Raw genomic sequence first — 17,113 nt, forward strand, 5'->3', positions numbered from 1 at the left:
TCAAGAATTGTATGAACCAGAATGATTTTTTTTTTCATAGAAAAATGTAACAATTTCATATTTAAGTTGCATAACCAATCCCAGTGAATGGATTTTTAAATAAACTGTAAATATTGAAAATTTTTTTTTGTTTCATGCCATTACTATGAACACGTCACCAAATAGCTGCATGAATTTGATGCACAATGACATGCAAAATGTTGCTAAGCTTCATAGTACAATTTTGGAAACTCAAATATTTAAAGATAAACCACCAGTTATCATTATTGCTCTTTATTTACACACACACACACACACACACACACACACACACACACACACACACACTCGAAAGTATGTCTATGAAGCCTATCAAGACAGTAGTCCTTGGGTAAAAATTTTGATGACAAGTCATTGTCATCAGGGGCTAAATCTGACTGCTGTGAAACTGGCTAGGCTCCCATTTTCATGCCCAGAGGACAGCGTCTGATTGGCTGGTTATGTAACAAATAGCACATTTTTAGGAGATGCCATCTGTATCCACAGATTACTTTTGTACTCCCTATCCAGTGTCTCTTGCATGGACCAGAATTCTGAACACAAGGTAGTGTTTATTTAACAGGCTTGGACACCACAGATTTTTCAAAATCCCTGTATTTAAGGTGATGTTCAACACATCAATCGGCAACAGTCCATATAGGCTGCCCCGCGTAGCTGCTGCCACACTCACGAGGAGTATTATAAATCACCGGTACCCGCAAGTCGAGATAATCTTTAAGAGGTCACAACATTTCTTTATTTTTGCTGGGTGGCCAGAAGACTGGTCTGATTCATTGCCTGTTCACAAGTCTACCTATCTTACAGTTGTTGCACCACAGAATGGATGCCACGCTGTGTGTTGATCCTCTAGGCTTGGTTGGGTGCCATCATGTCCTGATTTCCTTGAAAACGTTCTGTCATGGACAGAATATCCACTCCTTCTAAACACCATCATCAGGTGATTAACCTTGGAGCTGAGGTAATCCTTGTCCAAAATAGCCCTGGCTCTGTGTATTAGGGTTTTTAGCACAGCTCCCTCTGAGCTGGATGGTGGAAGCTATGCCTTTTGAAATATGGGTCTGTATGCATAGGTTTTCAATAGACAGAATGACCAAATTGTCCATGTGCTTTTCATTCGACCAGTACAGAGGCAACTTCCCTATCTTCTCTGTCTCCATTGCAAATCTTTTTTTATCTATACCATTCATATGCCAGATTAAAAATGTATATTCTGCATTTCTAAAGAAGCAGGACGGATGGAGGGGGCACTGTAGAATGCTCATTCTTTGACACCCTCTGTGTAAAAATTAGGTTTGGCTGGTGACAAGTGGCAAACCCGTGTCTGTTTCACCAGTCATTTCATAATAATTTCCACTACACAAAAAATATGTGGTTATCGAGGCTTGTCAGAACAGTTTTAAAATGTTGTGAGAGAAATGAGTGGCCAGTTGTTTTAATGTGTTTTCTGCTGGTACTGTTGTAAAAAGGAAGACCATGCCAAGGCTTATCATTATTTCACAAAACTTACTCTAATCTGATTTATGATGATGCCAGTGATGGAGGCAATTGTCAGAAGCTTGGGATTTTAACCAAATTTGATGTGGCAAGTTAACTGAGAACTTTTTATTCACACTACATGTGCATTTAGATAATTTTAAACAAATTTCTACAATCAGATATCGTTTTAATTTCCTTATAAACTGCAAGCTTGTGTTACAGTACATTCAACCAAAATCGAGTGTGTTAGTGACGTAATTTTGCATTTCCCTCTAATTAGTGAATGTACTTTAAATCCTCATTTATATTGTGTCAGACTTCATCTCGGTATTTATGTTATGTCAGACAATGTCTTGGTGTTTCTGTTGTGTTAGACTATATCTCAGCATTTCTGTTGTGCCAGACTACATCTCAGTATTTCTATTGTGTCAAACTAAATGTAGATATTTACATTTATATAATGCATATTTCCTATCACCAACAAACCACAACACTTACCAATATTCAGCATGGTGTTCGTTATCAAATTCAAAGTATAATAATGTCAACAAGTATATGCAACAACCTGATGATTGACCCCAACTAAAGGCATAGCATAATTTAAACACCTATTTAAATTTAATTATGGCTTTTTCAAGATTACTTGCACTTTATTAATTGCTTTTGAAGTTCAGCTTTCAATGAAATTGGTGCTACGTAATTATGGTAAGTCCACTTTAATATGAGAGCAGTCTTAAACTAAGATTTATACCTTAATTTGTCTGTTGCACATGTGGAGACGATGAGAAGGGTTAAAAGTGAAGTTTTCACTGCTAAACTACTGAAAGGGAGAAGGTAATATAGATGCAGCAGACAATATGGACACATTTTATGCTGGTGTTAACACTTACATAAAAGGAGCTTCTTGGTAAGACACATTTCATAGTGGCAGCATTATTGACATAGGAGCTTGTACTATTTGAATATCAGTGTATTAGACTCATTTAATTATTAAATATGTACTTGCATTACAGAGAATCACAAATACAAGAATATTTATATGGTGCAGAAATGGAGAGGAACAAGAGTGATTAAGTTATGTGAGGGCGACAGCAGCAATAGCAGCGACTACAACAGTGCATTGGTGTGGTGCTAGTAGTAATGGCAATAGTAGTGATAGTAGTAGAGAAGGCTTACGCCAAATAGTGTGCTACCTATTCAAACCCATTATTAACAGCTTAGCAACTTCACTTTAAATTGTTACAGAAATTGGTATACCACAGAAATCAACTGAAACATGTGTGTGTGTGTGTGTGTGTGTGTGTGTGTGTGTGTGTGTGTGTGTGTGTGGCGGGGGGGGGGGGTGTTTATATATGTATTTTTAATCTTATCATCCACAGCTGACAGTATGAAAGATAACAGTCTTTCAGACCAAAGCCCTGACGTGAGTGTTTCTTGAAGCATAAGCAGCGTTATATTGCATTTAGGATAAAGTAGGCAGTGGCAACTTGTTTTAAAGCTGTGGTAGTTACGCTCAGGACCAGACAGAAATATATAAACAAAATCAAATGAATATTCAGGTATTTCTAACAGTTTTGTCAAGCAATGTAGCGTGACAGAAATTTTGTAAACAAAATTAAACATATATATGCGATGAAGTTGGGAGAAGAAGGGGGAAGGATGGAGGACAGAATAATAAAAGTCAAATTCAAAGAAAATTTTCACAGTCTCATGTTGCACTACTGGTAAACATTAACTCTTGCCTCACATTTTTCTCTTATCTTAGTGTGGTATCATATAATTTGGATCAGTGCTTTAGTAAACATATTGATTATATGACAGCAAAGTACATGTGATACATTGACTCATGGGTGGGATTTGGTTTTCTGTATATTTTGAACATAAAACTTTGGATTGAGAACTAATTCAATTGTTGAAGGCTCATATGAACTATATTGTAAAATTCCATCTCTGTGAATAAAAGTTTGTGTGTGTATATGTCTGTGTGTGTGTGTGTGTGTGTGTGTGTGTGTGTGTGAGTGTGTGTGTGAGAGAGAGAGAGAGAGAGAGAGAGAGTGTGAGAGTGTGTGTGAGAGAGAGAGAGAGAGAGAGAGAGAGAGAGAGAGAGTGTGAGTGTGTGTGTGTGTGTGTGTGTGTGTACACCTTGAGTGTAATTTTTCTCGAAATTTCATATTATGTACACAATTGTCATTATTTGACGGGTACAGGCATATTCATTTCTGTGTGTTCTGTTTCTACAGCCACATGCTGTATTTCTTAAGCTAGTGAATATCTATTTTAACTAACTGACAGAAGGTTTGCAATATTTTATATGTTATGTCTGTAACATAGTTAATTGACCTTCCAAAGTAATTTTATGTATTTGCTATTAATGGAGCATTTATTAGTGGAACAATTACCATGGGAATTTACTGTCTTGATTCTCTGACAGAAAAGGTAAAGAATAAAACACTGTTGTTCATGTAAGATTGAACACACAAAAAATTGAGTGTTACATAATTCAGTCACAGTAACTTTTGAAAAATAGAACAAATCATTCAAAAAAACTTTGGAACCAGTGTGCAAGTGATTCAAACATTTTACAAATCTTGAAATTTAGGATCTTTTTCTTGTGTGGCAAGAAACAGCAGAGCCATGCCTGATAATAAAGATTATATTTCCACCAATTATATTGGGTGCATTTGAGGATCTCTCATACAGTATTTTGGGCTCATTTTCCAAAGTTGAATGTGTAAGTTTCTTATTTCGTAAACAGTGAAATATATTTCAGGTTCTTTGTGGCGCTATATAAGAGCATCTATGTCCCTCTCAGGATACATGCCACCATTGTGTGATCCCTCTGATGGCCACCTTCTTCTTGATGGTGGCTATGTCAACAACTTGCCAGGTAAAGTAAAAGAACACTTTGACCATCCTCATGGTCTTTATTCCTAAGAAATTGTTTGACTAGCCACTACACAGTGCACGTATCTGCTGCCTTTTTGGTATGTAAAAAGTAAAACTGTTCTGGTCCTTAATGCTTCAGAATAATTACTTATCAACACTGTCTTTTCTGCTTGTTCCTATAAAAGTTTGGGAAGTTTTTCTTTCTTCTCATAATCTTACTGTGATGTTCTGCAGTTTATTTGGTTAGCTTTTATGTCTATTTCAATTTATCCTTGTTTATTACTTTCTGTTCTTAAGACATTTTCTTGTTAGAGAAATATCAAAGTACTTATTACATTGTTACAGGGGCTTTTTATTACTGTTAGGAACACTGTTAAAAAAAAAACAGAATAAAAAGCACTTTGGTTTATCACTACAGCCGCAGTACCTAATATCACTGACTTCACGTGTCAGTGTTGTGTAACTAGAATTGGTATCTACCTGATCAGTATAGAAATTGGTAGTATTTTGTAGCTTGAGTCTGGATAGAAAAAGTTTATTTTTCAGGGCAAGTATTTGGTGGGTGTGTGCATACCATTAGGTGTAGAGTATACCATTAGGTGTAGACTTAACCAGAAGTGTGTAGTAAGCAAGGGAAATTATATTAAAGCTGTCATCAACAATATTTCCCATCATATACAACAGGTATGATAATTTTTCCAGATTACAGTTTTTTTCTCTTGCATTATAATATGACGAAAAATACGTATGATATGAATCATGTTTTCATAGGGCTGTTTTTAAAGTGTCTATAGCATTTTCATTTGTTATGTTTTCAGTTAGTAGAGACTGTAATGTTACAATGCTGTACATTATGCATAACTTATCACAGCTTATGTTTCTTGCATGTCACACCTGTAGCAATGTTGCTCTAAAATTTTTTGAATAACATGTTATGTTATATGGAATGGCACATGGAAGTCTGTTGTATGACACCTGTCATTTAGCTCTTAACAGTATGTTAGTAATACATAGTAATTTGTTTTTAACATAAAATGCATGAAATTGCATGTAAATCATCCTAATTTGTTGTCAGCAACTGTAAAGTAAAGAGGTTAAATATTTCTAAGAGCTTAATGACTGTTAGAAAAGATCACTACCAATAAAAAATTTACTGTGTTGGATTGTTTTCTCACAAAGGCAATTTTATTGTAGAAATAAGAATTTATGAATCAGTTCCTGAAGTCTAGCAGTACTTATTGCCTCATTTTACACAAGTCTCATGTCATCATTTGAAAAACAGATATGATTTAATAAAAGTATTGTCTGAAATAAGATATACAAAGAGATTGAGGAAAAAATGGTGTGCGTGACTCAACATATTATAAAACATACTAAAAATTACTAAAGAAGTGTCTCCATCCACATTATTAGAAGCAGAAAAGATGGAAACAGTGTTACCATATTGCAGTGCCTGTGTTTTTCCGAATTATGGTACAATGTTCCTTCGGACATGCATGCATGTCCAAAGGGGTAACCACAGATGCAAGTCCGAAGGGCCGTGCACTGCAGCGACTACAGCCATTATGAAACACATGAAATGTACTCACAGTTGCAAATACGGACAACCATTAGCAATATAATGGAATGACGACAACGAAAAGTGAGAAATCCAGGTTCGAGTCATGGCCCAGCACGAATTTTCATTGTCATCATCTCATTACACTCTGATGGTTGTCATATTCATATCAGTTAATACGTTTCATGGAGACAGTATTTGTGACATCATGTGGTTTCAGAGGACACAAGGAAACTTTTACTCTGCATCAGATATTGTGGGGGCAGGGGTTAGCGATATGTGGCAGTTGAAACTTTAAAGTAGTATGTGAGACATTCAGTTGATGACTCAAACCATAGGGGGTCATCCAAGAAGGCCATCAAAGTAGTTTGTATTCCAATCTGATACTCAGTTTCAGTCTGTGAGGAAATGTAATTGTTGTACACATTCTGTAGCAAAGAGTCTTTCTGCACCATACAGTTCCTCCTGGAGATGCTAATTTAACAATGTGTGTAGGAGAGCATATGTAAAGTTCAGAAAGGTACTAATAGAATTATCCTTTGAAATGGTCTATGGGATATGATTGTGGGGAGATGACTGTCACCACAGGGAAAGAATTAGATCTGAGTCTTGGTCTGTGTACAATGTTATCTTAAATCTGTATACATCCCATTTCTCGTAATGTTGTCTTATCATTTCCCTCCTCCTTTTCTAGGATTTCACATTAGACTTTGATTTTGTGCAAATTCCTTGGGCATTAATGGACTCTTTCCTCAATTGTAATATAATATTCCAGTCTGCACTTTGAATTTGATCATTAAAGCATCAAATCTTTGCAATAAATAATATGATTTCTTTTTGTTTCTGAACGTTTTCTTCATTAGAGTTCCATCAAATTGAATTACTCTTGTATCGTATATCGTAATATGTTTCTCATGACTTTCGCGTACCTCAGTCTCATTTATACACATTGAAGTGTGTGTGTGTGGAGGGGGGGGGGGGCTGTTCATGCATGTCTGTGTGTCTAATATTTATGTTTTGCAAATATTATTTTCTAAATCAATAAATATTATGATGTGGAAGTGTTTGTAGAAGAGTGGCAAGTATAACTGATGATGCTCTTTTATTTTTCTTTGGTCACGTTTGATCATACAAAAATATTGTATAGTAGAAATTGAGTCTAAAAAAGTTTATTATGAGTGTAAACTTCAGAATATAAAATATACAGAAAATATATTGTTTCTCACATCATCTTGATTTTAGTACTGCTTCTATTTGGGCACAATACGAGAGATAACATAGATGAAAAATGTGCTGCTTTTTGAAATATAATACTTAGAGAAATCTGTGCTACCCAGTAGATTTACTGGTGTTTCTAGCAGAAATATTTATATAATGAGTGATTTAGAAAGGTCAATAGACTACTTCAATTATCTGTCCACAGTTTATGTTCTCATTATTGTGTATTGCTGTTCATTACTAACAAATATCTTTCTCACCTTGTCCTGTTTAATGCTTCTGTGCTTCCTTCCTGTACATACACTCTACAGAGCTGTGGTGGGTTCTTATGTATGTCAAAATTGGTTAGAAGGTGTTGCTTTAGGTCTCCTGTGGCGATATGTTCGTGCAAGTATGTCAATAGCTGGTGTCTTACCTCCAATGTGTGAAACAGATGGTCATTTACTTCTAGATGGATGTTATGTAGACAATGTCCCAGGTAAGAATTGGTAAGATTTTGTTGACAGTGCTTGTAGTAGTTAGAGTTCTCCTCAAATACTTGTGTTCAGAGGCTCATTTGTCTGTGTTTCCGTGCTTCACATTGACATACATTTCACTAACATTGATGAGGTGTTTAACAGGTTTGTTTGTTATGTGTAAGTCTCTCCATATATACAGCAAACACAGACACAAAGGAAAATTTAAATTGTTGGAATATGGAACTGCAAATAACTGGAAGCTAAAGTTTAAAGGAAATGTTTACATGCTGTTAATTTGATAGATTGGGCATAGCAACCAAAATAAAGGTGCACAGTTCAGTTTAAAAATAAGTTTTCCGAGTAGAATTTTAATCTTGTAGACAAATACAGGGTGTTTCAAAATCTTTGCATCATATGTCTAGGGATGATAGATCACATGATGGGGAACAATTATCGTTAGAGACAAAATGTTAGCTGATGCTTCCCAATGATGGTAGGCACCTTTTATAAGTGGTTATGTCCATGAGGGGCGGCAGGGCATAGGCTCTTTGTGGGGTTTGTATGCAATTTGTGTTGCCTATAATCCAGTCATCTACTTCATATGAAAAGGGGGAACTGAGCTTCTAAAATATCTTTGTCTGCTTGGAAACATTCGTTCTTAAGGTTTTCTTGTTGAAAATTACTGTGTCAATTCACTGGGGTATTTAGTGTGCAGATGCGCACACCTGATGATCAGCAGACCCTTCTGTTTCAGTGAACCTTCATCGTCCCAGGGCCGGTGAATTCAATAAAGACACCTAGCATCATTGGGAAGTGTCAGCAAACATTATCTCTCTAACAAAATTTGTTCCATAACGTGATCTCTCTCCCTAAATTTTTGATGCAAAGACTTTGAAACACCCTCTCTATCAAAACAGTGTAGTCCACTCATCGCTGGCTAGGTGAAATGGGTTCTCTGCTGTTCTTAATTTATATAACTTATTCAGGAGGCAATCTGAGCTGCCCTTTTAGATTGTTTTCTTACTGCCTTGTTAATTCTTCTGAAGATCAAAATGAATTACAAAATGATTTAAACAAGATATCTGAATAGTGCTAAGTGTGATGTCCTCCACATGAGTACTAAAAAAGTTGCATTAAATTTTGTTCATGTGATAAATCACACATACTTAATGCTTGTCAATTCACACAGTACTTAGGGATTACAGTGACCACCACATAGAAAATAATGCGAGGAAAATTAACCAAAGACAGTGTTTTATTGGCAGAGCATTTAAAAGATGCAAGAAATCTACTAAAAATCTGCCTATACTATGCTTGTCCGTCCTCTTCCAGAATGTTGCTGCACAATATGAGATCCTTACCAGATTGGGTTGATGGAGGAAATCAAAAAAGTTAAGAGGAGGGTGGCACACTTTGTATTATTACAAGATATGAGAGAATGCGTCATGGCTTTCATAAGCGAGTTTGGGTGGCACTCATTAGAACAAAGGCAATTTTGCTGCATTGAAATCTTTGAATGAAAGTCCCACCTATTTGAGGAAAGATGACCATCATGATTAAGTAACAGAAATCAGAGCTTGCATGGAAAGAGTCTGTTTTTTTAATCACATACTATTCGAGAATGGAACAGTAAAGAAATAATCTGAAAGTGGCTCTAAGAGTCCTCTGCCAAAGACTTAACTGCGAACTGCAGATCAATCATGTAGACATAAATTAAAAGAAGGCCAGAGCATAGTGTCTTTAGTATGACGCATGGTGAAGTGTTGTGGTGTTAATTAACGTTCAGTATGATGACTGCTTTACATTTTTCATCAAATATTGTAGTAAAGTATGGAGTAGATATGAGAAGCTCTACATACGTCTACTCAACAGAAAGAGAAGGCATAAAGTAACCACTCACCATATAGTTCAGACACTGAACTCTCAGTAAACACTAAAACAAGGTTGAAATCATTCCTCAGAGCCAATAGTCTTTTATTTCTGAGGAGGGACATTGTCCAAGAGCTTAATGATTATTTCAGAGCAGTTTGTGTGTCTGTCAACAGCTCAATGCCTCTTCTGTATCGTAAGTGGTTACCTTTTCTCCTTCCATTATTTGTATTTTAGCTACACTTTCCAGTGTTTGTCAACAAAAAGAAAACTGTCATGTAAACTGTACTTCTAACTACTGTCAAAAATTTCTTAAGCTATGATTACACATTAGACCTATATGAAATGTAAATCCACAGAAGTATCACCTCTTCAGTCAGAAATCAGTCTACTTCTAAAGCACCAGTTATCCCAGATGATGTACAAACATTAAAGTTTTATATTCCAAGTACAAAAACTCACTAAATCTGCCAACTAGTGTCTCCAACATCAATATCAAAGCCACAATAAGTCATGATTTACCAGTCACAAGAATATTGTTATCCAGAATTAAGAAAAAAATTACACTACAAATGATCTGACTTGAGACACACTGAAACATATCTACTAACTTACCATTAGAAATAGTTTTGTGTAGTTGGGAGTAGGTCCACTTACAGTGGAGCTCAACAGTCTTGTATATTGTTATATGTTGTTTTATTCCATCAGTAGCAATATTTTACTTATCCTCATGTATACTTTGGATGCAAAATTGGGAAAAGTGTGGTATTTAGAAAATATTTCATTTACAGGTGAATAGTGAAGTGTACTAATGTAAACAATGACATGAAGCTGCATTCCTTGTAAATAACGGTAATATATAAACTTAACATTTTGAAGAATCCAATTAAAAAAGGAAGAGAAAATTTGCAGTGGTACACATTACATTTGATTATTACTAGAACAGCACTATAAAAATCCTGTTGACACCAATAGAAATGATGTAATCTGTCATGTTTGGTTTGCCATCTGTTATATTTAGAAACTCTTGTACGGATTGTGGAGTGAGTACAAGGACACCCATGTGTCAGTAAATGGGAACCCCACAACTCTTTAATAAGATTAAGGTGGAGGCACCTCATTGGCCAGTCAACTGACTGGATGTTGTATTCTCTCTCTCTCTCTCTCTCTCTCTCTCTCTCTCTCTCTCTCTCTCTCACACACACACACACACACACACACACACACACACACACACACACACACACACACAGGTGCGTGCACTATGCCACACTGCACTAAGATGCTATTGCAGACAAGGACACCTCTACCTTGATATTGATCCCTTTCAATGATAATGCATATATTGCCATACTTTTTTGAATTCTTCGCAGATCATCTGGTTCAGTGCATGTTGAGAATAACTGTCCAGAGAAAACTGGAGCTCATTATGTGATGAGAACTGCCTGCTGCTGCCCATGCATACAACTTATTTGTGGCTAAGCTATAAGAATCACACTCCTCTCTGATAGTGCTTCTGCAACCTATTCTGGTTAATAAACACTGGCTATTGACAACTCCTAATGGATGCAAATGTATCAATCATCAGTGGCTGCTAAATGTAACGCATATTACTCTGATTGGAACTTCTTCCACAGCCTTTCAGTCTCTTTCCTTTGCTTTGGACTGCATACAAGTATAATTTGTCAGACATATTCTGCCTGCCATCAAGTTTGACATTTTTCAATATAGAAGTGCTTTAGTAGAACTGGCCATTGACTCCAGGTGTAGATCCTTAAGGACCAATAGCCTAATATACAGTGGGGCAGCACTTGCAACTGTTTTATCACAGGGTTATCAGAATATGTTTATCATTTTATATTACAGTCAATACAAGGTTTCTTTATTTCCAGTTCTGTAAAACTTTTCCTTTCATTTCATAATTTATCGTATACAGTGTAGGTTTAACTCGCAATTTGCATAGTATCTTCCAAGTGATCAGGAGTAAGGTTTTGGTAGAAAGTTACGTATACATCACAAGGGCAACAGGATATATTGTGGTGTGGATACCGGCAGGTGCTCTATAAACGCACGGACAGTGTGGAAACTGGCCACAGTTACAGTGCTGTGTGTGTGTGTGTGTGTGTGTGTGTGTGTGTGTGTGTGTGTGTGTGTACCAAGCTACAATTTGCCCATCATGAATTGTACAAGATTTGAAGCGTTGCTTGTTGGCTTTTGTGCCAGGATATTTGACTGACGTTTGTTTAATGAATTTGTTTGATTATCCCGAGGTGAAAGCTAACAGGCAGTTTGTCAACAAGTTGTCATGAAAGCCTCAGCAATTTTGTACAAGATTTGATTTTGCCATTATGAACACTGGTAAAAGTATGTAGTTTAGAATGTATTAATAATGAAACAGTTTCACTTTGAAATGAAAGAAGAAAAGAAAAGGGGAGGGAGAGAGAGAGAGAGAGAGAGAGAGAGAGAGAGAGAGAGATGATAACCGGTAAAGTGTGCATACACACACACACACACACACACACACACACACACACACACACACACACACACACACACTAGAATCTAGAATTATCTGTTTAGGCTACAGATCTTGAGAAGCAGAAGAATGGGAAGGAAATAATGAGCCTAGTTTAGACAAAATTAGACAAAAAAAGAGAGAAATAATGATGAAAGTTATTGAAGTTTGCATGAAATATTGGAGATAATTACAAAGCAGAGATTGATCTGTTTTGAAAATGTATACAGAATGAGTGTGGATAGATTAACCACCCAAATAATTCTGTATTTTTAGAAAAAATCAACAACTGTTTGAATCATAGAAATCGAAAAAAGATCAAATAAGGATGTCTATTTAAAAAAATGCACAAATAAGGATGTCTATTTAAAAAAATGGAAATATGGAAAACCACATAGAAGAGGAACTGATGTTAAAAGGTGATTCTCATTGTCAAGTACAGAACTAAAAAAAAGTAGTGATGTAATAACAGGTATACAGACAGAGATGTGGGTTATGTAGAATGTCAATAGTTAAAAGGAGGAAGGGGATTTGAGAGAGAAACTGAAGAGGATTAACCTAATGACAATGAAGTCTGGGAGGACTGAGAGCCCACTTCATGTTTGAGAGCTAGCACCCATCTCTAAAATTTTGGAAATACATGTTCAGAGGGGAAGCATCGAGATGACTTACAAGGTGAAACATATGTCAAAGTCTCTGCTATTATGTCCCACAGCACACTCAGTAGCAAGGTGTTTGGTATTGCTTGTTAAGGCAATTTGCCTCTGCTTGTTAATTCTGACTAACAGCTTGCTACTGACAATGCCAATATAAAATGTGGACATAATACAATCAGTTGGACATATCCAGATTTCATTTAATTTTTCACTAAATTTAAAACACTTTTGTTTTCTGCCTACTTCCCAAGATAGCCAAACCCAATGAGCCAAGACATCCTGTCATTACTGGCTTCTAGTCCTCATTGAATGTATTTCTAGCATAGTTGGTTTACTTCCCCATCCTTCCCCCAATCTAGACTTTGTGCACCATCTCTAGTGGCTTGTTACAAGAGGATTTCAAAACCTAATCTCCATCATGCCTGGACACCCCCCACCCCAGGGGCCTCGTCACTCTTTGGTGGTTCGTGCTTGGCTACCACGGGGTCCCTGTCTTCACATTTATTCCCTTCTGTGCTGCATGTCTATCCTCTTGCTACTCTGTTTCCTCTCATTTGGGAAACATGTCTAGGATGTTATTGGGAATGTTCTGCATTGTCTTTAACTGACATAAGAACAGTCTCACCTTTGTTTTTTGCTCCTTTTTCCTTTCTTTGTTTCCCTTCTCCTCTTGTTCCTCCACTGCAGCGTTTGAGATTCCTCTTTTCTTCATCCTCCTTGTGTGCTCCTGAAGGCCGGCCCATGCATCTGACGTGTAACAGGTGATTAGGTAACGCGTAATTCCCAGCCCCGGGTTGACAGGTAGGGTTCGCACATACCCCCTGGTACAGGCCAGGCCCATGGAGGGGTGATTGCCTGAGCTGCAACCTTCCCAAATTGCTGCTTGGTCCCTCTGTCAGGTGTTCGAGAGGTGTGACCTGTGGTGTGAATGATCACGTAAGGCGGGTGTGCCTCCTTGTGAACGGGGCCCCCAGTTGGAAGGAGCATGCCATCGGAGATGCTGGCAATCATGGGAAGTTTTCTCGCAATGAGTTAATCATCTTCCCAATCAATGTCTATGAAACGTAAACGTAATGAGGCTAATGATCCCAAGACCCTTCCTGCTGCACCACGGTTCCTCGTGGTTACATGTACTGAAGACGGTCAGTCCTTCACCACTGTAAATCTGTTTATTATTCAGAAAGGTGTTGATGCAATTGCCGGCCCTGTGAAATCGTGCTCTCATTTACAGAATGGCACTTTGCTTTTGGAGATTACTTCTGATTCTCGAGCACAGCAACTGCTTACTGCCTCACTTCTCCGTCACTACCCTGTTTGTGTCGAGGCCAGTAGAACTTTAAATTTTTCCTGTAGTGTAATTTACACCAGGCTGTTCAACAGTCTAACCGAGGCCGAAATCCAATCTTACCTCTCTGATCAGGGTGTCACTGCCGTCCATCGTGTAATGAAAAAGGTAGATTCCTCCTTAGTGCCCAGCCACACTCTTTTTCTCACCTTTGATAGAGTAGTGCTTCGTCCAAGATCAAAGCAGGCTATGAAATTATCACAGTCCAGCTGTATATTCTGAACTCAATGCGCTGCTACCAGTGTGTTGCCTGTGGTAGGGATGCACACAAAGGCATCCTTCTGCATCCTTCTCCCCACCGTATCGACTGCAATGGCGGCCATACCACCTCCTCTCAGGATTGTTCTGTGTGTCTTGATGAGCAGCCTGTCCAAGAGATCCGGGTAAAGGAAAAAGTGCCTTACCCAGTAGCTCGCAAGTTACTGACTAGTCACAAGCCCTACATTCTCCCATCTGGCACCTATAGGTCTGTTCTCGTTACCCTCGCTCCATGAAGGACATGGCCATGCAGACATGCGACCTTGAATTCAGCTCAGGTTGTGAAATCGCCCAGTGTCAAGGTAGTATCGCCATCCCCCTCGTCCAGCTGTGCAACAAGCCGTCAAACTCTCACCTCAAGGGGTGAAGCCACCAGTTACACAAACGGTAGGCTGGAAAGGACAGAAGGAGTACTCCCGTAAAGACTTCCCCCCTCCAGTGAAACAACACCTGAATCTTCCTCTAACCGGAAAGGCTTGAAGAAGTCCACCAAAGGCAAACAATTTTCTCTTCTTCAATGGGTCGCCACATGATGTCTTAACCCAGCCGGCCTCCATGTCGCCGGTGCACACCACCAACCATTTTTCAGCATTGGACTCCACAGACCGACTGCACAAGCAAACCGATGCTTCTGTGGCCCCATGGAGCAGGATCCTCCTGCTTCTGTGCTCTGTAGTAGTGACTCTTCACCGACTGTCACTTGTGATGACCAGGTGGAGTATCTCACAAACATTATCCTTATTGCTGCAGAACATTCCATTCCTCTTTACCACATCGTGTCCCAGTCCCTTGTTGGACTGAGGCATGCTGCGACAAAATTCGCTCACGGAGACATGCTCTCTGCATTTTTAACCATTATCCTATAATGGCGAACTGCATTCATTATAAACAGGTGCATGCAAAGTGTCATCATGTTCTTTGAGACAGCAAAAAAGCTAGCTGGTTTCCATTCACTAGTTCTTTTAACAGTTCCACCCCATCCTGTTGTGTGAGCCAACCTCTGATGTTTCTCTGGGACCAAGAGCCATTCCCCAATTTCCGGTTTGACAGTAGCAGACGATGTCCTCGTGGACCCTATTTCTATCTCCAACACCTTAGGCCGCCATTTTGCAGAAGTTTTGAACTCTTCCCACTGTCACCCTGCCTTCCTCCATGAGAAACGAGTGGAGGAGGCTCTGGCAATACACTCTCAGTTCACCCCAATCCCCCGCCCCAGGGCCAGATGCCATCCACACTCAGATGTTGCAGTACCTTTCTCTTGTGGGCAAGCAAATTCTGCTTAACACGTACAACTGCGTCTGGGCAGAGGGCACAGTCATATCCATACCTAAGCCTGGTAAGGACAAAAACCTTCTTTCAAGCTGCTGCCCCATCTCTCTCAGCAGCTGCGTTTGCAGGGTGATGGAACACACGATTCGTGCCCAGCAGGTATGGTGGCTCAAGTCTCGCAATTTACTGATGAATGCACAGTGTGGACTTCGTTCTGCAGTTGACCATCTCTTTACTTTGTTCACCCACATCATGAATGGTTTTCTGCGGACATCCCAGACCGTGGCCATGTTTTTTGGTTTGGGAAGGCCTATGACACCTGCTGGAGAACTGGTATCCTAGAACTGGTATCCTCTGTACTATTTACATGTGGGGCTTCCATGGCCACCTGCCCTGTTTCCTTCAGGCATTTTTAAAAGACCAAGCTTTCAAGGTGCGTGTAGGTTCTGTCTTGTCAGACACTTTATCCAGGAAAATGGTGTGCCTCAGGGTTCCGTCCTGAGCATCGTCCTCTTTGCTATCGCCATTAACCCTATAATGACCTGTCTCCCGCCGGGCATCTCCGGCTCCCTTTTTGTTGATGATTTTGACATCTATTGCAGTTCTTCACAGACCTGTCTCACTAAGTGGCGTCTTCAGTGATGTCTTGATTGTCTTTTCTCCTGGAGCATTGACAATGGCTTTCACTTTTCCAATGACAAAACCGTCTGTATGAATTTCTGGTGACGCAATTGATTTCTCCCACCGTCTTTACATCTTGGGCCTGTTGCCCTTCCGTTCATTGTAACTACAAAATTCCTGGGGCTCATGCTTGATAGGAAACTCTCTTGGTCCTCGCATGTGTCTTACCTGGCAGCCCACTGTACACGGTTCCTCCATGTCCAACATGTCCTCGGTGATACATCCTGGGGTGCTGATTGAACCACCCTCCTCTGTTTGCACTGGTCCCTTGTCCATTCGAAACTTCACTATGGGTGCTTTCAGAATGAGGCTTTCATTCTGCAGTGGAGTGTGCTCTGATATGAAACTTCCTGGCAGATTAAAACTATGTGCCAGACCGAGACTCAAACTCGGGACCTTTGGCTTTCACGGGCAAGTGCTCTACCATCTGAGCTACCCAAGCACGACTCACACCCCATCCTCACAGATTCACTTCTTCCAGTATCTCATCCCCTACCTTCCAAACTTCACAGAAGCTCTCCTGCTCAGATGGTAGAGCTCTTACCCGCGAAAGGCATAGGTCCCGAGTTCAAGTCTCGGTCTAGCACACAGTTTTAATCTGCCAGGACGTTTTATGGGTGCTTTGTTTATGCATTGGCCACTGGTGCCTTTTACACTAGCCCGGTTGAGAGTCTGTATGCTGAAACTGCTGAACTACTACTGTCCTACCGCCATGACTTTCTTCTCTGCAGGTATGCATGCTGTTGTCTGCCATATGTGGCCACCCATCCTATGCCTCCTCCTTTGATGATTCCTTTGATCGCCAGTATGGGGCACGTCCCTCTTCTCTGTTAACTTCTGGAGTCCGCTTTCGGCACTTGCTACAGTGGCTTAACTTCATACTAG

General features: G+C 39.2%; 1 protein-coding gene across 6 annotated transcripts in view; it reads left to right on the forward strand.

Moving 5' to 3' along the window:
- LOC126470233 (neuropathy target esterase sws) overlaps nucleotides 1-17,113 on the forward strand; it is a 199,535-nt gene that overhangs the window by 150,257 nt on the left and 32,165 nt on the right. For 4 of the 6 annotated variants that reach the window (XR_007586158.1, XM_050097930.1, XM_050097929.1 and 1 more), the window contains exons 22-23: nucleotides 4,286-4,402; nucleotides 7,542-7,655. Coding sequence is in view for 5 of the 6 variants with exons in the window: in XM_050097930.1 (XP_049953887.1) it covers nucleotides 4,286-4,402; nucleotides 7,542-7,655 (231 nt within the window). In the remaining variant the exon portion in view is untranslated. The remainder of the gene's footprint in view (nucleotides 1-4,285; nucleotides 4,403-7,541; nucleotides 7,656-17,113) is intronic. The other 2 variants (XM_050097931.1, XM_050097932.1) reach the window with 2 other exon arrangements.

Source organism: Schistocerca serialis, chromosome 3 (genome assembly GCF_023864345.2).
Source record: "Schistocerca serialis cubense isolate TAMUIC-IGC-003099 chromosome 3, iqSchSeri2.2, whole genome shotgun sequence".
Classification (NCBI taxonomy): domain Eukaryota; kingdom Metazoa; phylum Arthropoda; class Insecta; order Orthoptera; family Acrididae; genus Schistocerca; species Schistocerca serialis.